Below are 23,459 nucleotides of genomic sequence, written 5' to 3'. Positions count from 1 at the left end.
TAGGGAGTTGCCAACCCCTCCCTGACTGGCCCAGCAGCCACCATAGCATCTCAGGGCCATGAAGGGCCACAGTTGATCGCATGACAGGGGAGACAAGGGGCCCCTTCTGCAAACTGCAGGCCAGAAAGGGGCCTTCTCAAGCTCGCTCCCTCCTATCATGCCAAATGGCAAGCCACACCCAAAACTGATTATGCACACACACAAAACATCCATAAGGGATTCCTAAACCCATGGAAATACTGAAAGTAACTGTTTTGACCATGCTCCTTGTATTCTGCTCTTAGCTGAGCTGTTCTTCCACCCCATCAAACCAACATAACATAGTAAGAAGGACCAGGTTCCTTTATCACATGGCTGTGGTTTGTTGTAGCTTCCTGTATGACACTGTTATTGTGTATCTGAAGAAGTGTGCATGCACACGAAAGCTCATACCAAGAACTGACTTAGTTGGTCTTTAAGGTGCTACTGGAAGGAATTTGTTTTGTTTTGACTATGGCAGACCAACACGGCTACCTATCTGTAACTGTTATTGTTGTTTTAGATTGGACTAATCATCCTTTAATTATACATTACATTATTTTAGGAACACTCTGTTCTTCAGAGTTCACTCCAACTCAGGTCTAGTAATAACTTGCCTTGGTGATACAAAAGAGCTTAAAGAATATTGGGGTTGAGTTTAACAGCTTGCAGGACTTGTGCCATTCTCTATTACTGTCATGAGGCATTGACGTTAAATGTTGTTATATTAATTTACTTTGAAAGGCTTAGAGATTAGAAAACATACCCTTGAAATCCCCAGTCGCTTCCTAGAGTTTGAAAATAAAGATAATAATAATCTCAGGATAGCAAAAGCTATTGCAGGAAAATGTTTTCCTCCCACCCAATTTCATAGCCCCATTCAGAGGCCACAAAAGTCTGTCTGTCTGTCTGTCTGTCTGTCTGTCTCTCTCTGTGTGTGTGTGTGTGTGTGTGTGTGTGTGTGTGAGAGAGAGAGAGAGAGAGAGAGAGAGAGAGAGAATTTCCGTTATTTCAGGAGATGGAGTGAATTTTGTGAACAGGGTGTCAATAGCTATCCTCCCGAATGCATTTTGTTGTGTCCAGAATTGTGTTGTGTAACTCCGTTCTAAGGGCATTCTAGTCAAAACAAAATGGCAGCAGCCATCCAAATGCAGACAGGAGGAGTGCTACTGGTGACTACTGTCCCAACCACAACTTTTGCCATCACCACCCAAAAATGCAGGTGAGGGAAGGCAGTTTAACTTCCTTTGTTCTCTCCTCCTCAACCTCACCACCAGCTTCTAAATTCAGGGGGTGGGAAACAGTTTGGGATTAGATACATAAAGGGAAAACCAACTGAAAATGAGTAAGATCAATCTAAGTGTGGAAAAAAATGGAAGTGAGATTCTGTAGTTTATTTACAACACAGAGTGTGTGTTTTGTGTGTGGTGCAAATATTAATTTATTTGCCAAAGCGGAAAGGAGATCTCTTGGGCCATAGGTTAAGAAATCACATGCTTTGGATGTGGAAGGTCGCCAACTGCAGTCCGTGGTTATGAAAAGGAAATCTGGATGGGAAAGATTCTTGCCTAACCATTGGAGGAGCTATTGCAAATCAGAGCCAAGAGGAGGCAGGACTTCCTCTTTAGTGTTTTACTACCATGCATATAGATATGTATGGTCTAGAAGCCAAAGACTCAGCTGAACCTTTCCTGAGAAGTCAGAACTAACTACACATTCAGTCTTTTCAGGCCTGTACCACTTCAGTTAATGAGAAGGGACCACATTGACCACACACACACACACACACACACACACACTAGCATAGAGCAAAAAAGTTTTCACTTAGTCCTCTCCCTGTTTTTTATGCCAAGAAGTATTAAAAAATGCAATCTATTACCTACAGTCTGGAGAATAATAGCCCCAGAAGGCTGTACCATATGATTATACTAAATATATAAATCAGCCTTCAGCCATTTAAGCCAGTTTGGAAAATAGTACATATTGTAATTTTTTTTAACTACCAGAACAAAAATGAAACATATTGCAATAGACTGAGTCAAACATCAGAAATGCTTCTCTTGTCCAAATTTATTTAATCTGGATTTCCCTCCTTTTAATGGCTGTTTCTCATTAGCGCTTTCATTAATAAAATTTGTTGAGTTCATTCTTTGATCCAGACACCCTTCCCTTTTATGAGTCTCCCCCCCCCCCCAACAAAAACCTCAGCTTGCCCTTCTGGGGTGTCTGAATAAGTGAGTCCTACTGTTCTACTAATGACATGGGTAAACTGAATTAAATAAAAACATGAATCCTTGGCATTTAAACGTCAACCTAAACAATCCCAAATCACCCACAGAATGTGCAAATTAACCTTATGTTTTGGTGTGTTTTCCCACAGCCACACACTCGAGACAACTGCTCTTTTGTGGCAATTGCCCTACATTTCCCTCAACTGTTTCACTTCCGTTATCTCCGCACTTTGCATCCCATAATTCATGGGGATGGATTAGTGCAGCTATGCATATGAGGTCGTGAATGTGGGATAACCTCTGTAGAAAAGGGTAATTCTGTACTAACAAGTAAGCGGCCAACTTCTGCTAAGGGTACTGGGAGGAAAATAACATTCTCTGGCTTTCCAGTCTAGTTCTCAAAAGTTCTGCATGCAGAAGTAGAAAAACAAGCCAACTCAAATGAAGTGTAGATGAAGTAACATAAAACTTGGGATTTATTCTTTTATTATTATTGATTAAATTTCTGAACCACATTTCATACGGGAATCACAGGGCAATATAATACAATACAAAAACACAAAGATGCATACCAGGGTTATAAACAAAATTTAGTTTGTGTGCTGAACTGATGGACTAATAATTCATACCCAGTCGTTTCCATGCTTGGTTAGATTAATTGTTTCTTCCTTCTTCCTCTGCAGGACAATATTTTTAAGCTGGAAGATTCACATTTTGAAAACGGCAGAGGAAAAAGCCCCTATGACCCCAAACTGCTGACAGCTTCTCTTTTAATAGGTAGGATTTATTTATTTATTTGTTTGTTTGTTTTCATAAAATAGGCTTTATCTATAGGTACCTGCTTCTTCCTGTTCCTGATGGTTATCAGAGCCTCTGCTTCCTTATTGCAACATCTTCCCAGGGAGAAATGGAATGTGGTTTTGCTTGGCTGCACCACAAGTGAAGACACGCTTAATCCTACACAACAATAGCAACCCATAATTTCTGATGATAGACATGCCACTTGGGAAATTCCAGTCTTTACAATAGTGCAATCATTACACTATGAATGTGAACTTATGGACAATGGCAACAGTGCAAAATTCTGGTTCTTAAATCATGCACATGGTATTTGTGTTTAGGGCAGACTCTTCCCTTCAGATTTTCTTCACTGTGTGCTTCTCCCCATGCATAAGCAGCTGCAGGAAGGAACATGAGAGGTGTAGCAAAGTGGCTGTGCCATTCTCTACCCCCTTAAAGGTAAAGGTAGAGGATCCCTGACAGTTAAGTCCAGTCATGAACGACTCTGGGGTTGCGGCGCTCATCTCACTTTACTGGCTGAGGGAGTCAGTGTTTGTCCACAGACAGTTTTTCCAGGTCATGTAGCCAGCATGACTAAGCCGCTTCTAGTGAAACCAGAGCAGGGCATGGAAACGCCATTTACCTTCCCGCTGGAGCAGTACCTATTTATCTACTTGCACTTTGACATGCTTTCGAACTGCTAAGTTGGCAGGAGCAGGAATCGAGCAGCGGGAGCTCACCCCATCACGGGGATTCGAACCGCCAACTTTCTGAGCAGCAAGCCCTAGGCTCAGTGGTTTAGACCACAGCGCCACCCGCATCCCACTCTACCCCCTTACCCAAGAATAATTCTGGGAGCCATGGTGCCTGAATAGGCTGTAGAAGGTTCCTGATCAAAAACCTCACAGGGTCTTGCCCTTGCTAGAAAATTGTGGACATGCAACAAAATTAGAATTTGAACATGTGTGAAGGCAGTTGGTATTTCATTATCATGAAGGCACAGAAAATTCAAAAAGTGATTAGTGGCTTGATGTTACTTGAGCAACAAAGATACACATTTTAACGAAAGAACATTGCTCCCTATTTTCTAGATGTTCTTCAGGGGACGGAAAGCATTTCAATATGAGTTTCTCTTCTTCTGCACTTAAGAAGAGTAATTCTGACTTTTAACCAACCCTTGATGCTTTTTCCTGCCTCTGAAAGTTCAGGTGATTACTCCCCTGAGGTCCCGGCCTTGCTGCAACTTGCACCCTGTATTTACTCAAAACAGAAGGGAGAGAAAGTACGTCTGAAAAGACGGGTATATAAATTAGTGCCTGGGGCAACTTTAATTTGTGGTGCTGCTTCTCCAGAGAGGCTGACTTCCCTATTTGCATTAATATTCAGTCAAGAAAGAATACGATGACAAGGGCGTCTTACGCAAACCTCATGGCATGTAGCCAAATGAAGTCAATAGAGTGCTGTCTTCTCACATTCCTTTTTCATGTGGACTTACACTAATACAATGATTTTGGGTTTGGGGGGTTTTCCTCTCATACTCTCTTTTTTCTTTTTTCACAAATCCTTTCTTCTTGTGTGGAAGGCATATGGAATTGGAGGCAAGGTGTTAAGGAAGAGAGAAATCAATATGAGGAGCAGAGGTGATGGCTTTTAACGTTATTCAGGAGGACAGAAAGCTTATTAGGTCAGACTATTCACCCATCGAGCCTCATATTGTCTATTCTACCTGAGGGGGCATCCACATTAGTGCCTTAGAGCACAATGAAGTCCCCCCCCCCCCCCCGCGCACCAGTGTGTTTCACAGCTCTTTCACCCATGGAAAAAGGTAAAGATAAAGGATCCCTGGATGGTTAAGTCCAGTCAAAGGCAACTATGAGGTGCAGCAGTGCTCATCTCACTTTCAGGCCGAGGGAGCTAGCGTTTGTCCGCAGACAGCTTTCCGGGTCATGTGGCCAGCAGGACCAGTGGCGTAGCGTGGGGGTGTAGGGGGGTCGGCCGCACCGGGCGCAACATCTGGGGTTAGGGCAAATCCACGGGTTAGGGGGCGCAAATCCACGGGTTAGGGGGCGCAAATTACTTGCCTTGCCCTGGGTGCTGACAACCCACGCTACGCCACTGAGCAGGACTAAACCGTTTCTGGTGCAATGGAACACCATGATGTAAACCAGAGCACACAGAAATGCCGTTTACCTTCCTGCCACAGCAGTACCTATTTATCTACTTGCATTGGTGTGCTTTCAAACTGCTAGGTTGGCAGGAGCTAGGAAAGAGCAATGGGAGCTCACCCCATTGCGCGGATTCAAACTACCAACCTTTCAATCAGCAAGCCCAAGAGGCTCAGTGGTTTAGACCACAGTGCCACCCGTGTCCATAGATATTCATATCAGTGCAGCATGCACTTTGGCAAGAGATGAATGAGCAGGGGAGGCTGGTCCATTTGTGCACCACCAAGATCTCTCTGTCATCAGCCAACCCTCACTTGCTTACCTTCTAACATCAAATCTATCCAGGGGGTCATTGTGACTTTCAGTCTTATACTTGCAGGAATGAGGAGGATGGGGACAAAACTAGAATCATTCAGCTGAACCTCTTATGATTCTGGCTCCCTCTTCTGTTTTTGCTCCCCGATTCCCATCCCACCAGTCTCAATGGCCATCATTCGCCACTGCAAATTTAGAACAGCTTCAAGATTTCAATCCATGTGAAGTTGGTTTAAGAAAAACATGCATCAAACAGTGGTATCTTATCAGCTCAGGCAGGCAAACTATTGAGCAGTAGAATCCCTAATCTGTCCTGCATACTCAATTCCAGGTACAAATATGGGAACTGGAATCTCAGCTAAACAGGAACTTCCCCCACCCCCAAGCCACGTCAAGCCAGGAATTGAATTTTGTAAGCTCAAAACATTTTAAAAATACACAAATGGGCACACTGCTGTTTTTTTAATCACTCCTAATTCAATAATATTTTAAAATGTTTCATAGCTATTAATTCCTCTGCCCTAAATGTTTCTTGCTCAATCTCCTTCCAAATGGTTTTCATTACTTTTAAGAGCTGTTCATTTATGATAACCGTTACTCTGGTGTGTTGAGCAAAATGCCAGCTGTGGCAGAGATGTGCGCAGCTCTCAGGCATCATTTAGCTGCAATTCATTATTAATAGGCTGCTCCAAGCGCATCTTCCCTGTGTGTGTCCATGAGGAGGTCTCCACATCAAATTTACCTGGTCCAGGAAGAATACAAGAACATTTTAAAGACCAAACATGAGTAAGGGAGGAGGGAATTGCATATTTTTCTATGGTACTTTTGTAATGGAGATTATTTATTAATGAACAAAGCTAAGGTTACACAATCTGTTCTTCTTTAAGGACACAACCTGGGCTTCACTTTAGCAAGCTCCACTGAATTGTGGAGCAGGAGCTCTGAATCTCTTGTTCATTGCCCATTCATCCCAATGATGGATGCGCAGAATAACTTTCCTGTGGACTATCCCCATTCAGATTTGAATCTCCTACCATTAGATGTATATAGAAATGTTTGGGCTGTATTCAACTAAGTCCTACTCAGATTAGACTCCTTTAAATTAATGAACCTAAGCTAGTTACGACTATTAACTTCAGTGAGTAAGAGTAGCATCAACCAGAATATAAAAACCCTTGATGCCTTTGGTCACACCATAAGTTAATGAGAACAAAGAAAACAGCCTTGAAAAAACAGAACACATAAGAGAGCTTGCATTAGCTGTAGTTACTTTGATATAGAGAAAGCTCTCTGTGCTTGGTTAATGAGACACAGAGACTGTGTGACTCCCTTTCTGCTGAGGTTCCAGTTCCTTCTGTTCCCTTCAGTTACCACTTGGGGGTGCTTTGCTTAGCTCCCTCTGAGCCATGATGGTGTCCATAACTTAAACAAAATGGAAGGGACTGTCAAACATTGGTAAGTTTATAAACCAGCATAAGGGGCAGCCAACATTACATGTTAGTCCCAAACTCTAGGGAAAACCCAGTCTTTGCTTCTAATATTCTCTAATATTGCTTACAATGGTCAATTCAATTTTTAAATCAAGCTGACAAGAGTTTCAGCTAGCAGTAGCCACCATACACAGAGCACCCAAGCTTGGGATATTCCCATGCAAGCCCACTAGTGGATTAAGATCAATGTTTTTCAGTGGGCACCTTGAAAGGATTAAGCTTTGCATCCGTGACATTGAGGCTGGGCAACACATTGGCTTCTTCTAGGATGTCTTCCCTGAATGTATGGATACCTTTAATAAGTTATTTTCTGACAAGGACCACACATATCTATGCAAATTATTAGGGTAAGTAAATTTTTTAAAAAAGGTTTTGGCTCTTAATCAATACCCATGATATAGGCAGAGTGAGACAAGAAGAACATTACATGACCTTTCAGCCAGGAGAGACCTAAATCCCAGCAGGTGTTCAGGAAAGGTGCTTGAAGGAACTATCTCTCCCTCCCCCTTTCCACTAATATTGTGCATCCTCCAGCTTTCTGTCGCTCTCTAACATGGCCAAGAAACAAAATCCAAGATCCATGAAAACTGGACCAGTATCCCAGAGTGCACCTTTGGATTATCTCCCATAGAAATGAATTGTTGCTATGGGGGAAATGAAGCATTGGGATTTTGTGGAGGGGGCTGCAGTGTGCCCCCTCCACTAAATCCTATGGGAAGGATGGGGACCTCAGTGTCTATCTTTGCACAGAGCACAAACCTTTCACACACAAGCCCCATAACGTATAAAATATACTGCAAACGTCTGGTTTTAAACACACACACAAGTACTACATGCATATACAAATGCACATGAATGAATATATATACACACATACTTTGGCTTCTGAAATCTCTTGCTCTGGGTGACCTCTTCCCCTCTTTGACAACGATGAAATGAAAGCAGCCTTCTTGTCTTTCCCTTGATTTATATTGATTCCTCCCAAGTCTCTGGAGAGAGCTGACAAGCAAATGGGGGTAAAGTTAAGTAAAGGCTAACAGAGGCATCAAAGGCATTTTCTCAAGCACAGTACATAATAAGAGCTATAATTAAGTGATTGTCTCTCCTTTTAAAAATAGCAAGTGGCAGATGAGACAGAAAGATGATAAATAGGTAATTAATGTGCTGTTCTCTTTCACTCGATTTTGATTATACCTCCTGCTGGGGAAAAGAGGCCTTGTTGCTTTTAATCTTCTTCTCATTCCACCTATTTCCACTATCATGTTTTCTCCCATTCCGACTCTTCTGACGCGCAGCGCTGTTTCCAGCCTTTCAAGGGAAGGCAGCTCAACTTTCCCAGCAGGCATGATCAGACATGGCTGCCCCGCCATGGAAACGTATTCTAAAATTGGCATGGAAAATACGAGCATGCCTTGGAACTAATAAGCTTGTTTCCAACAAAGTCATATTAAATTCTGTCGAGGGCATTTGCTGGGGCCGTGACAAATGGAATACCTGAACTTTAATAACCAGTCAATTCATTCCATGATTTTTGCTTTGAAAGGCAAAGATCCTTATTCAGCGCTCCGTGAGCCTTCCTAAAGCAGAATCAAAGCAAGCACGGTCATCCCAGTGTCAACTGCAGTTCCCTGTAGACTAAAGAAACAGGTTCAGCTGTGGGCCAACAGGGTTGGCCTGAATCTCTGGCAGACCAGTTGCCAAGGCCCACTTGCTGTGCTTCCAGGGGAGCTGAAGGGGTCTTCAGGCACCCAGAAGCATCTGGGCAGAAATCTGTAGCCAGAACCCTTTAGCCCCCAAGCCAAGTCACTGCTGGCAGCCAGAGGCATACCTAGGGGGTGGCCAGAATGGCCCCACCAAAGGAGCAGGCTCAGGGGCCCCCAAAATATCCACTCTGACTCAGAGTGGCTAGGAGTAAAAGCAGCGAGTGGAGGGAATGAAGGAGGCAGGAAGGCAGGCAGATGGGCAGGCAGACTGACAAAGGAAGAGTAGAACAGACCCAACGCCGTTGGCCACGGAAGTCACTGGCCGAGTGGGAGAGGTGATAAAAAGCCAACTTTTTGAGTTCCTGGCTCATGGTCTCTTCTGGCTTTGGAGACATCTCCTTGCCAGGGTGTGTGTGTGGCACCAATACAGCTCCTTGCGCAAGGGAGCCTAGATATGCAACTACATTCCAACAATCTGCTTCAGTTCCTCAATCTTGGTTCTGGGAAGGTATCAGGCTGATCTTCTGTGTTTTGCTAGAGCAATGTGGTGCCTTGCTTTGGCTCCTGCCTTGTTGACTTTTTTCCCACTCCCTCTCTTGTAGACCACCCATTGACCTTGGCCCCTTGGCCTATTCAACAGAATTTGCAACAGCTAGCTGCTTCTGTCACAGTCCATAGACATTTCCCATCATCACTGTAGCCTAATCCTGCGATGGCACAGGCGCAAAGCCAATGCCGTCTGTGCACAGAGTTGCCCATGACATTTCAGTGAGTGGAGCGTAAATTGTGCGCTTGGGAGCTCTGAACCACACATCCTAAAGTGGTTGATGTTTAGAGGCATCTGTCCTCGGCTTGTCTTTTTTGCAACATGGATAAATGTTTCCAAATTGTAAAGTGAGGCATGTTCTAAAAGATGGATAAAGGAAGGAAGGAACTATGGTAAAAAGGAGGGGCTTTTTTGATTGTAAAAGAAATGAAAGAAACTAGAATCATAAAACTGTAGAGTTGGGGGGGGGGGAGCCAAAGTGTCATCTAATCCAACCCCTCAATGCAGGAATCACAGCTTAGGAGGGGGACAAAGAAGAGAAAAGTACGATGTCAGAAGAAACTCTCAGTCAGGAAAGTCCAAAGGAGTGTGTGCTCTGATTTGAGATGGGAGATGGATTGAGGTGCGACAGGAAGTGAGGAGCTAAGTCTTTTGTTGAGGCTGTCTCTGGGCTTCAAGGCAGGCAGCGCTTATCACTTGGACACCTCTGAGATTCACCAGAAAATAACGTTGCCCACCTAGATGCTTGTCTCCTCCTCTAAATAACCAGGCATCATAAGCAAGGCATATACTGGCAACACTCCCTCCTCAAGTTTCTCTGCAGAAAGCTGGAATGAAAGAGGTAAACATGGAAGGTCCTGAAATGTATATGCCCAGACCTTTGCGCATGCAAATAGCTTTCAACCGTCATGCGTGTCATGCATTGGCATTCTGTTTGCTCCTCTGTAATAAATTCCAATAGGTTCACTGAGTGGCTGATATTCCGTGCAATTTCATGCAATGTTACAGATGGTGAGCTTTATTCTGGAACGGCGGCAGATTTCATGGGCAGAGATTTTGCCATTTTCCGTACGCTGGGGCACCATCACCCAATCAGGACAGAGCAGCACGACTCCCGGTGGCTTAATGGTAAGTCAGGAATATTGTTTACCCACTTTCCATAATGATGGCTAATTAACTTTAATATGCAACACTCATTCACAGTCGCTCAGCACCACATTGGAATTGCCACAAATGGATGAAACTAATTGGGCTTGATTTTATGTGTGCTTTGATTTTAATTCCATTGTTATTTGTAGAGTGTGGATTTTGCCTTAATGTGGAGATGGGTAGCTTCTGTATTATTGAGAGCTGCTCTATTCTGTGAACTGAGAGCCAAAAGTATGTTTTCTTCTGCAAACTGATTCCCTGCCCCGACATCCCCATGCACTGTGGAGTCAGGCTGCATAATAAAATTGGCACATTTAGCACTAAGGTCTTCCCAGCTGTGAAGCACATGGGCTCAGGCATATGATCACATGCCAATATTTAGATGTACATGTTCCATACAGATATCAAAAAAGAGAGATAAAACATTCAATTGTAGAATGTCTCTGCTGCTTAAAACTGAGATACATTTTTTTTCTGTTCTTCATTAACAAAGCCATGGGTAACTTCTTTTCCCATATCTTGATTAAAATTTGTGAGTCTCCAGGAATCAGATAAAAATCTATTTAGGGGTTAGTTCTGGTTCATAGGCCACCAGTTAACTATCCGGCCTTTAAACCAGTGTTTCCCAACCTTGGGTAGCCAGCTGTTTTTGGACTACAACTCCCATCATCCCTAGCTAGCAACACCAGTGGTCAGGAATGATGGGAATTGTAGTCCTCAAACAGCTGGAGACCCAAGGTTGGGAAACACTGCTTTAAACCATGCTGGAAAGCCTAAGGTAGCTCTGCTTCTGCAAGACAAGCAAATTTTCCCGGGGGAAGTTTCACCACAGACACAGAAAAGGACTGCCAGTGAGAATTGCATTACTGAGCAAGCAGTTGGTATCAAGTCCCCATTCTCTGATTTTGAAAAGACCTTTCCTGTTTCAGTATAATCTGTTTCAACTCTAAAGCTCTCCTTGGATGATCTCAGAAATTATGTTGATTGTTTACATAGACACATCAAACAGAAAAAAGTACAGTGGTGCCTCGCAAGACGAAATTAATCCGTTCCGCAATTCTCTTCGTCTAGCGGTTTTTTCGTCTTGCGAAGCAAGCCCATTGACAGCTTAGCGGATTAGCGCTATTAGCGGTCTAGCGGCTTTTAGCGATCAGCTGAGAAGCAGCTTATCAGCGGAACAGCTGATAAGCGGCTTAGTGCTTAGGGAAAGGGCGGAAAAAAGCGGGGGGGGGAAACGTGGGAACTCGCAAGATTTTTTCGTCTTGCAAAGCAACCCCATAGAGAAATTTGTGTAGCGAAGCGCCTCCAAAAACGGAAAACCCTTTCGTCTAGCGGGTTTTCCGTCTTGCGAGGCGTTCGTCTTGTGGGGCACCACTGTAGATCATTTTTTTTCCCTGAGCCAGTCCAATGGGATCTGCTAGCATTCAAGGATGCATCCATTTCCAGCCTTAGAATTTAGCAGGATTAGCTGAGTGCAGTGCAGTTACCTGTAGATTGAGGCTGAGCGTCGGCTGAAATGATAGTTGAAACTTACTGTACTTTTCCGTGTATTAGACAAGGGTTTTTTACTCCAAAATAAAGTAAAAAATGGGAGGGTCGTCTTATACATGGGTAGTGCAGGGGGGCGCGGGCAATTGGTTGCATCTGTGAGCAGGATCTAGTGATTGGGTGGGTGAATGGTGTCTTCTGCAAGGGCTGCTTTGGATTGGCTGCTGCTTTGTCAATCAGGTGGGCTATTTGTGGGTGCGTAAATGGCTGCTTTGGATTGGCTGCTGTTCTGGTAATTTGGCTTGTGTCGCTTGCGATTGTTAGAGTTTGCCAGTTGGGTAAGTGATATTCGGTTTGACATTCCCCTCCCCCTCAAAAAAAAATCACTCAGCAACCGTGGGCATCCCCCCAAAAAAACAACCCTCAACAATTCTGGTTAATTCTCCCCCCCAAAAAACTCAACAACTCTGTGCCATCTCCCCCCATTTTCTTAAATTTGAGCCCCCCAAAATGTATTATACATTTATTATACATACATTATACATTATACATGTATTATACATGTATTATACATGTATTATACATGTATTATACATGTATTATAGATAGATAGATAGATTCTTTATTGTCATTACACAAGTGCAACATTGCACAAGTGCAACGAAATTGGATGCCATCCCTTAAAAACAACAAAAGCAAAACAACAACAACAACCAAACAAACCACATTCCAGCCACACCCACACCCACACCCATCAAACTCCCAGGTCACACTATCGAGTTACAGCATTTAAGAAGGCCACAGCTCTTGGGTAGAAACTATTTTTCAGTCTGTTTGTCCTTGACTTGATGTTTCTGTATCTCCTGCCAGAAGGCAGTAGTACAAACAGACTGTATCCCGGGTGAGATACATCCTGCAGGATATTGTTTGCTTTCCTAAGACAACGGGAACCGTACAGTTCTTCCAAAGATGGGAGGGGATGACCAATAATCCTTTGGGCTGTGGTTATGACCTTCTGGAGCACCTTCCTCTTCCTAGCTGTACAACTGGAGAACCAGGCACAAATACAGTATGTAAGAACGCTCTCTATGAAACCTCGGTAGAAGGACACCAGCAGTCTCTCACTCAGATTGTTCTTCTTTAAAAGTCTGAGGAAATAAATTCTCTGCTGGGCCTTCTTCACCAGAGCAGTGGTATTTGCGCTCCAAGTCATGCCCTGATCGATTATACATGTATTATACATGGGGGCGTCTTATAGATGAAAAAGTATGGTATGTGATCTGCCTAATGCAGCCTCCTCTGGTGGGCAAAATGCAGCAGACAATGAATTGAACCTAGTGGAATAAATCGGAGAGGGGGCACAGAGCTAGCCAGAGAGGGATGTGGTATGAGGTGAGTCCCAGATAGAGACTGGAGGGCAGCATTTTTTGGGAGGGGGACCGGCCTGCTGTTCCCCACCACCACTGTGTTCCAGTGGCCTTACAGTATCCTGGTGACCCTAGTGTGGCCTTGAATGCCTGGCTTTTGAGAGCCTCTTCTGTGGCTGTGGCTCACCTCTTGGGGCAGAGCTGCCATAAGAGCCTCTTTGCAGAGGCGTCACTATTGGGAGGGGGATCTAGATCAAGGGAAGTAATAGTGCCACTGTATTCTGCTCTGGTCAGACCTCACCTGGAGTACTGTGTCCAGTTCTGGGCACCACAGTTCAAGAAGGACACTGACAAACTGGAACGTGTCCAGAGGAGGGCAACCAAAATGGTCCAAGGCCTGGAAACGATGCCTTATGAGGAACGGCTAAGGGAGCTGGGCATGTTTAGCCTGGAGAAGAGGAGGTTAAGGGGTGATATGATAGCCATGTTCAAATATATAAAAGGATGTCACATAGAGGAGGGAGAAAGGTTGTTTTCTGCTGCTCCAGAGAAGCGGACACGGAGCAATGGTTCCAAACTACAAGAAAGAAGATTCCACCTAAACATGAGGAAGAACTTCCTGACAGTAAGAGCTGTTTGACAGTGGAATTTGCTGCCAAGGAGTGTGGTGGAGTCTCCTTCTTTGGAGGTCTTTAAGCAGAGGCTTGACAACCATATGTCAGGAGTGCTCTGATGGTGTTTCCTGCTTGGCAGGGGGTTGGACTCGATGGCCCTTGTGGTCTCTTCCAACTCTATGATTCTATGATTCTATGTGAAGAGGCAAAAGGCAGCAGTGGAATTGGGACTGTGCACACCAGTGGAGCCCAGAAAGTTCAGATTTTGTCACCGCCTTGTCCCTCGCCTTCCACACTGATGCCCTTGCTCAGTGGAGGAGGAACCCTCTCCAGCACCCGGGGCGGCGCAGCCCATATGGACTGCGCTTGTGCGGCATCCCATGCATGCGCACTCTGTATGGAATGCCGCACAAGCGCAGTCCGTACAGGCTGCCACTTGCACGGGATGGCCATACGGGCTGCCGCTTGCACGGCAACCATACAGACTGCTGCACAAGTGGCATCCTGTATGGACTGTACAGTGGTGCCCCGCAAGACGAATGCCTCGCAAGACGGAAAACCCGGAGGCGCTTCGCAAGACGAATTTCCCTATGGGCTTGCTTCGCAAGAAGAAAACGTCTTGCGAGTCTTGCAATTTTTTTCGCTTCCCCCCCCTTTTTCTAAGCCACTAAGCCGCTTAGCCGCTTTGCCGCTTTGCCGCTAATAGCCGCTAAGCCGCTAATAGCACTAATCTGCTAAGCCGCTAATAGGGTTGCTTCGCAAGATGAAAAAACCGCAAGATGAAGAGACTCGCGGAACGGATTCTTTTCATCTTGCGAGGCACCACTGTACATGTGCGGTGACCATACGTTCGCGTGATGGCCGTATGGTCGCCTTGCAAGCGGCAGCCAGTACGGATGCCACACGAGCAGGGCCCATACAGACTGCAGGCACCCTTGGTCGCTGTACAGCTGGGGGGAGGCAGGGGCCATCTTGTCACCCCTCCCAGAGTGGCACCTCGGGCAGCCCGCACCCTCCGTCCCCCCTTCCTACATGGCTGTTCCTTCAGCTCCGTCCCACTGTGCAAACTGCACCTGCTCTTCCTCCTGCTCCTCCTTGCACTGATCCGGACCATGCTGTCAGAGAGATAAGGCCTTTTTATTTTCAATAGCCATATGCAGCCCCACACCAAGCCCCAGACTGGTGTCTTCTTGGGTTCCCACTTGCATGTTTTCTCAATTCACACTTTTCCTTTGTGCTGCCTGGGTGCCTGCTTAGCTCAGCTTTCCTCCCAGACTCTCAGGAAGGCAGACAGTATATCCCTAAGTGCTTCGTTCCCCTGCTGCTGACACCTATGAGCTCCGCATCCCTTTTCCTAAAATCTTTCAGTATGTTTTGGAGGTGGCATTTCAGCCATGTGGGTTTGATTTGCTTCAAGCCACATTTCTAGGCAAGTGCTCCTGCCACACCTTTGGGTTCCTTAACGCTCCAGCTGCAGAAGTCGGAATCACAAAAGCTCTGCCTCTGAGAACCAATTGCTGCCCACTGTCACAAGGAAATTCCACAATGGCTTTGGACTTGTACTGTAAACTAAGGCAGAAGCAGCAATGAGGGAAGGGGGGGGGCAGGAATGCCTTTTAATTCAACGGGCACCCGGTGCCAGACGTAATGACTCACTGATTGGGAGCCCTGTAGGCGCTAATGCAATATAAATAACAACTATGAACCTCTGCCAAACATATGGCGCTGCTCGATGTTAGCATCATGAGAACGGTGTGTGTGCGCCATTTGTGAGAAATACTTCGGGAACAGTTATTCCTTGGTTTTACTTTCACTCTAATTTTAGTCAAGATAGCCGGACTTCAGAGAATGTCAATGGGTGAAAAGGGAGATTTTTATTATTATTTTTCTTTTGGCTTTCTGTGAACCTATAACCAAAGAATCTTCCGGAATACTATCTTAACTCTCCCCAGCTGATTGATCCCAAGGATAACCTGTCCTAGCTCAGTCATGCAAGTAAAAGCTGCTTTTGTGCTGTAGATCCACACACTGACAGCTGAGTCAGGAGGATTTATGCAGCGAGAGAGCGCAGTCATTGTCCACTGTCCCCATGGCTCAGTGCCGAAACTGTGGCATTCCCCTCTCTCCTTTTGAATTGTGCTCACCAGTCTCTCGGCGGTGAATATGAGAACTGATTTTTCCCAAGTTAGGACTAAGGATGCATCTGAGAGGATCAGGAAATGGAAATGGCCTGAGGACAGAGAGGGGGTAAGATTACCTACCCAGAGCTTCTTGCAACCCCCTCTAGAAATCAAAGCCTTTAGAAACTGGAAGCTTTTATGGAATTCAAATGTGTGTATCTCCTCTGACTTACCAAAGGGAGGCTATTGGGTTATACTCCTTACTCCACGTGGTGCCTTTAGAGTAATAGTTTTCAAACTCAGGGGACCCTTTCCAGGTCGATTTGTCTGCCCTGTGTTACGGTAAAATCTGGATGCGAGGCTGCTCTGCCACCCAGCTCGTCGGACTAAGTCTGTGGGTCCCTGCGGAGGAAAATGAGCTCAGCCAGAGACAGGAGCAAGCTGCAGAAGATCCAAGTTTATTGCGCAACAGGTTCAAGGCGAGATTGAACAGTGAGAAAGGGGTGACATGAACTTTTGAAACTTCCCTCCATGTCCCAGAATACAGTGCAAAATACATTCCAGTTACAGCATGAATACATTAAAGAGAGGTTGGGTTACACAGATTACATCATGAATACATTAAGAAGAGGTTGGGTTACACGGATTAACATATGGAGGAGGGAGGGGGAATATGCAGAGTTGGAGATATGCGCAGATAAACACTTCCTGAGTACTGGTGATGAGAAGACAATGGTCCAAATATGTATAGTCTGCCACCTGGCATTGCCCGGAGGAAAGGCTTGGCAGAGTGATTTGACAGGGTTAGGGTCTTGACACCTTGCTTGAGGGATTATGGAGGACAGGGGAGGTGTCATGGAGTCCTAGAGAAATTGAGCAAATTGGCACGCTGGGTTTCTATGAATTTTATAGATTTTAGTCCCTTTTGACATTGACAATTGGAAATAAATGGATATATTGTAGTGAAGAAGAAGGTAAAGAAGACATGCCCCCCCCTTCTGTATCACCTGGAAACCCAGTTCATTGTACAGCACTTCCTAGGGCAAGTTCTAGCATGCGCTGTGCTCATGCAGGAAGTCAGCTGTCTGTTAGGCCTCTCTTTCTGCAGGCTGAAGGGGCTGTGGGGGCTGAGGACATCCTCCCCCCCCATTAAAGTCCTTTCTGGCTACCTTAGGGAACTGAGAGCTCTCTCTTCCCCCCACCCACATGCACACTAGGGAGGGAGGAATCTCTCATGTTTGGTTCCTCGGTTAATAATAAAAAATGTCCCATATCTGCATATGCATGAGGTTGTTTTTTTAAAAACAACAGCAACCTATGAAAATTCATATGCATTTTCATGTACACTTCTACTCTTGCTAATTTTAACACAATTTTTGCAAGCAATTTTCCTATAATAAAATGCATTTTGCACATTATTTTTTACTAGCGTACACTTTTTTTGTATGTGCTCTTCATTTTTGAATGCATTCTTTGGCTGAAGAACTGCATCTCCATTTGGATTAGTTTTGAAGGAGAACTGTGTCTCATTTCATATATCCCTTCAGGGAAGACATATCTGGTATGTTTGCATCAAAGTGCAGATTGAACATATTCCTCCCTCATCCTTAACACACCCAAACTTTTTTTTTTTTTTTTGCAGTTTTTACTTTTTTTGACAAAAGGGTTCTTAATCTTTAGACCAGCAGCTTTCACTGTAAAAATCTTAAGCTCAGCAAATTTCAATATTAGGGGCAGACAGATAGATGTTTTTGTCCAACTCCCTCCACTTCTCTCTGCAAGGAAATAAATGGTTGTATTCCCTTTATGCAGAGCTGAGGTTTTTTAAAAGAGAGAGCGAGAGAGAGAAATGTTATGGGATGTTTTCATCATGTCCTTGCTTTTTATTCAGTTTTGTAAAGCTTCTTGATGTTTATACCATACCGTCTGTGGCTTTAAAAAAAACAACTAAGTGGGAAAATATCCATGCCAAGTTCTCCAGAGACATTGTCCTTAAGCTGCTGAGTACTATAGAAGTTGAGTGAGTATTCAGTGAGAGAGAGAGAGGGGGAATGCCCTCATAATTTCACAGCCTTTGGAATGGGAAACATGGCCTCGATCCTCAGTCGTACAGCACTTTCTAGCAATATTTTTCAGTAACTTCCTTTGATGGATGTCTATGGAATGCTTCCATTTCTGGATCCATTGATCCCTGAGGACATTATGAGAGCCCTCTGCTACCTTGACTAAGTCATCTGAAGTTACACCCACTGGGCTCCTGCATGTTTAATAGCTGTGCCAGTTTCTGGGCTAACTCTGCCAGGCAGTCCAAAAAGAGCCAAAGTTGCCAATGGGAAATGGTTTCCCCAGTATATTTGAGTCAGATGCTTGTGCTCAGTTGCGGTTTATTCCTGAACACACAAGTAGTCTGCAGACATAAACAGAGAAGTGAATCTTAACCATGTTGACTTTAGTTGGAGAAGAAGCATCATGGGTGACGACGTCACTGGATCTTGAATGTCTGACTTGACTCCCTCCCCCTCCCCTCCTTCTTCTGTGACAATTAGTTTAATTAGCATTGACCTCGTCAATATGAATTTCCTCTTTTCTGGCCACCATGGCCAGAGTCTGGTGGGCATTAAGAGATTTACTGTTGACTGCATAATTGGAGTTCATGTGTGTGGTTGAAGTGAGTGAGGAGAATGGCACAGAAAACAATGCATGTCACCGCGTCGCGATCGCCTCTGCTGACATCGCTCTCAATAGCTCCCCCTCTGTGAAAACAGGGACTGTTTGCAAATTAATTAGTTTCTGGCAAGAGCCTGATTGTTGACCCAGAGTTTGTAGAGTGGAAGAACAATCAGATTAGTGTGTTCCATACAAAGGCCCAGGGTGACACCGGAGTGTGGTTTGCCAAACAGGGTAGGACATGAATGGAGTGAAACAAATTCTTCTTTGGAGACACCATGGCAAAGGTTAAGTGTGATGTGGTGGGAGCGCATGAGCCATAAAGGTGGGGTGGAGTGGGGGAGAGATGGATTAGATATGTTCATCTGCATGAAGCTGGTTAATGCTAATTGACTCTTGGAGCAGCAGAGACATGAATGAGTGTGAGGCTCTGCAATGGGGTATGTCTCCTAATCGAGCAGTAAAAATTGTCCCAAAGGGAAATACGAGAGAGGCAGAAAGGAAATGCACACATTCAATCCAAATTTAAGGATTTTGAAATTAGTTTAATTGCCTAATCCCTTTCCTGCTGTAAGTCTGTCTGATAGCAGAACTTTCAAGTGCGCATAAAATTGCAACCACAGTCTGAAGCCTATGGGCACAATCAGGTAATTTTAATTAAAAACAGCGTAGTCCCCGATTGCTCAAATTTGTATCCGTGTTTTAATACAAATACTAAAATAATTTGACAGGTAATTAATTCTGTAGTAGCAGCCAAGAAGCTTGCTCCTATGATGGGTTGGTTTTACCTTTTAAAATGTGTAGGTATACTTCAATATTACGTCGAGCATTTATTTTACTGGAATTGGTACGGGGTTGTGTAAAGTTATTTAAGTGGCATCCCATTAGTCAACCTTTAAAATGATATTTGAGTGTATATGTTCAGTCTGAAAATTATGGGTGGACAGAAAGAGAGAAAAAGTATTGAGAAAATGGAAACAAAAAGAAGACAAGTTCTGTTTGATTACCAGAAACACCAGAGCTTGCCTCCTTTTTGAAAATTACCAGCACCTGCCATGCCCATACTTTTCAGAAACACTTGAAATACCCAAATATAACTGCAAAGGCTACACAGTGAAGACCTACTGTGCTTTTTCATCCTTCCCATTCATTACACAGGTCAGCTTCCTGTTGAATTTTGCCCAGTGTGATGTAAAGCTGCTATTTGTGAGTAGCAATGAGCTGACAAAGCTTATTTGTCAATAAATTCAGTTCCTCCAAAAACATTAGGATGATTCATGTGGCAAAAAGGAGGTCACCACCTGGCAACAATAGACAGGAAACAGGAGATAACATTCCCAGGGTGCAAACTTTGCATTCTTTTTCAGAATAAAACTTTCATGTGGTTTGCACCTATGGGGTTTTATGATTCATACTTGCACATTATTAAAAATACCACACCAGAATAAATATGTTTTAAACATACTTCCATAGCTGATGGTGGGTGATTTCTTCAAGTAAACACTTCAAGTTATTCATCATATTCTCTATTTACAAAGGTTATGGAAATTGATCCTCCCCACATGAATATTTTGTTTGTCTTATTGAAACTGTTTTAGCTTCCTCACACCTTTTACCCAAAGATGAGCCTCCAAATCCATTTTGGATTCTACCTTACAAGAAATGCTGATATAAAGTAACCTGCGATTGGGATTTAAATCTTCAACCATTTTAATTAAACTGTTTCAATAGGATTTCATTGTAAGTGATTTCATTGCAAGTATCCTTTACTGGACCAGAGTGGCTATTTTTTAATTTTGTGCACCTTCACCCCACTTCATCTCCAATATTTTCCATGACTCGCATAAAAACGGGTTCTTCACCTGTTACCAAGAAATCTAGACAAATTAAATTGTGTGTGTATGTGTGTGTTTCTGTACTTATGTCTATGTGTATAGACATAGACCACTGGCTTATCCTATCCTTCATCAATCACTCACCTATAAGAAAGGATGCTCCGTCGTGGAATAGTTCTTCTCAGGACAGAGTGTGCTCAGCTTAAAAATATTTCCTACCCTGTGGCAATCTATTATTCCTCTAAATCTTGCCACTTACTTCATTAAGGGAGCTTTGTAAACAGATATTAAGTTGATCCACATGTACATTGCAAAGTGCAGAATAACAAGCTGAACAGAACACTATAGGGCAGAGATGGGCAAGTCCACCTACTGGCCAGATTGTAACTGACTCCAGCCCAACCTCCAGCCAAGTTTGACAGGTGGGCAGGGTCACCCATGTTTCAGTCACCTGATACCACTGTGGTGTCAGGTGAATTTTTTTTGGCTGCAGTTTGAAACCAGACCATGTGGGCAAACGCAGTCTGCAGAGCACCTACCAAGGTGCGCCACAAGATTCAACAGTCATTGGGTAGTCAGGTGTTACAGAACACTTTGCAAGGGGCTTCAGAAGACCAGACAAGGAGCTGATCATCAGGTCTGATCGCTCAGGACTTGGCAGGTGCCATCCATCGCAAAACCCTTTGGGTTGAGCCAGGTAGAAGACAGCAGGCCCAATCAGTTGGATGAGAAATATGCATATGAAAGTCATGCATAACAATGCATATAGGAACCATGACAGTGCTTTGAGGGTGAGCATTTCCATATGTAAATGCACAGCACAAGGAGCACACCCTCAAGTAGAAGTCAATGGGATTTGCTTCTGAATAAACATGAACTGAATGCTGTTCTCAATTACAGATGTCTGCCTTTTCCATTAAAAGAAAACAACAAATTTGCAGTTACAGGATAGCAGCGGAAATATGACTGCAAATTTCCTTGTGTCCTTTGAGAGCTGTGCTGCCTTTTCGGCTTAGCATACAACGTGATTTAAATTACAGCTTGTGCCGAGACGTGTCATGGGATTGCTCTCCATGTTTCAAACTGTTTATAGTTCAGTGAGCTCAACCTTTGCCATTCTGAAAATCAAATAATGTCATGGATGATATCAAACTGATAGCTGGTATGAGATTGCTTTAAAACTCGCTTGCATTTAAAGCATAAGAATCTGTGGGTGTGTAAATCTTCCATTGACGAATGCTTTGAAACTGAATTTGGCCAATGCATGAGGGTTTTGACATCACAGCACGTTGATGGAAACTAAATGAAAACATACTCTTTCGGACCTGAATCAGCATCCATTCAGATAGTTGTGCTATACAGAGTTTTGAATGCATTTTTGGAATGTCAGTTTATACTCTAAATCAGAAAATAGCTTTTATGTTGATGTGGTTACCTCAGAAACAGACCAACACACAACCAGAGAGTTTTTTGCAGCTGGAAGTCACTGGAACTCAGGTGGGCGCCATTGCCATTCTAAGACAACAGGGGAGGCATTTGTGGTGAGTTCCAGCACCTCTTTTTCTAGGAAAATAGCAGTGCATACAACAAAATGAGGTGGTAATATGGGAATCACCCCCTTCGCACTTCATATGCGGGAAACAATTTTTCATGGTTTCCTATGTAAAACAAAAATAAGCATAGACTGCCTAAAATGCAGAATTTGCAAAGGGATGTGCTAGAGCTGTGGTTAATTTTCTCTTTGCAATAACTTTTTATACCCTTTAAAAGCTAGCATTTACAGTCAGTTCCACAAGTTCTTGTGTACCAGCCTGACTGGAATGATAGTATTCTGAGATCTACCACTTCAGATTGGGAGTGTGTGGGTGGTTCTTCTTCTTCTTCTTCTTCTTCTTCTTCTTCTTCTTCTTCTTCATCATCATCATCATCATCATCATCTTCTTCTACAATTTTGGAGTGCTTCTCAGTGTTACAAAAACCTTACATGCATTATTATTATTGAATTGCAAGTAAAAATACACATATGAGGTTCAGACTGTGTAAAAGCTTTTCTCTGAGGTACAGTGGTACCTCAGGTTATATACGCTTCAGGTTACAGACTCCACTAACCCAGAAATAGTGCTTCAGGTTAAGAACTTTGCTTCAGGATGAGAACAGAAATCATGCTCCGGCGGCACAGCGGCAGCAGGAGGCCCCATTAGCTAAAGTGGTGCTTCAGGTTAAGAACAGTTTCAGGTTAAGAACGGACCTCCAGAATGAATTAAGTACTTAACCTGAGGTACCACAGTATGTGCTCATTTACAAATGGCCTGGATCTTTGTATCCAGGAGCATTAAAATGTGGACTCCCACCTGCATCCCCCCCCCCCATTTTATCACTCGAGTCCATTCTCTGGCTCTGCTTCATCTCTCTGGCAGGCTTTAGCAAGAGAGAGATGATCAGGCTCCCCAAAATGGTTCAGCAAACACATCTATGCATGTTCACCCCACCTTTGGTGTTATTTGTGTGGCGGAGGAGAGAGATAAAAGTCATCTTCCTGAGTCATAAAAAGCCAAATAAAACTTATCGCACAGTTAAAACGTTATGGTGAAGTCAGAGATGCGCCATAGTTTATTGGCTTGTTGGTGGACCACCTGCTAACTACTCCATAAAGAAAAACAATTACTATATCATGTAATACAATACTGTACAGTTTCATGGCATTACAGAAAAACTGGCAACAAAATTATGGTGTGCATTGGGCTTTTTAAACGAAACAGCTGCATTTTCAATGGAATAGTCCTATCAGAGCTTTTATCCCTTGATGTGTGTGTGTGATGGAGCATCAATTTCAAGAGTTTATTGAAAGTGTTCCACTACCAACTTTGTCCTGCTCCTTGAGCACTCCATTCCAGGCAGATCACCATAACAGAGTTACAGATGAAACTCCCCAAAGCATTTTGCTTTTGCTTCATTTTCCATTTTACTCAA

At 43.8% G+C, this 23,459-nt stretch overlaps 1 protein-coding gene across 1 annotated transcript in view; it reads left to right on the top strand.

Annotated features, from left to right (window-relative positions):
• SEMA3A (semaphorin 3A) overlaps positions 1-23,459 on the top strand; it is a 201,705-nt gene that overhangs the window by 131,388 nt on the left and 46,858 nt on the right. Inside the window, exons 5-6 of the mRNA XM_081860959.1 lie at positions 2,933-3,026; positions 10,258-10,377. Of these exons, the coding sequence (XP_081717085.1) occupies positions 2,933-3,026; positions 10,258-10,377 (214 nt within the window). The remainder of the gene's footprint in view (positions 1-2,932; positions 3,027-10,257; positions 10,378-23,459) is intronic.

This window comes from Podarcis erhardii, assembly GCF_964252035.2.
Source record: "Podarcis erhardii genome assembly, chromosome: 5".
NCBI lineage: Eukaryota > Metazoa > Chordata > Lepidosauria > Squamata > Lacertidae > Podarcis > Podarcis erhardii.
The sequence above is the reverse complement of the archived record's forward strand: the minus strand, read 5'-3'. Positions and strand labels throughout refer to the sequence as shown.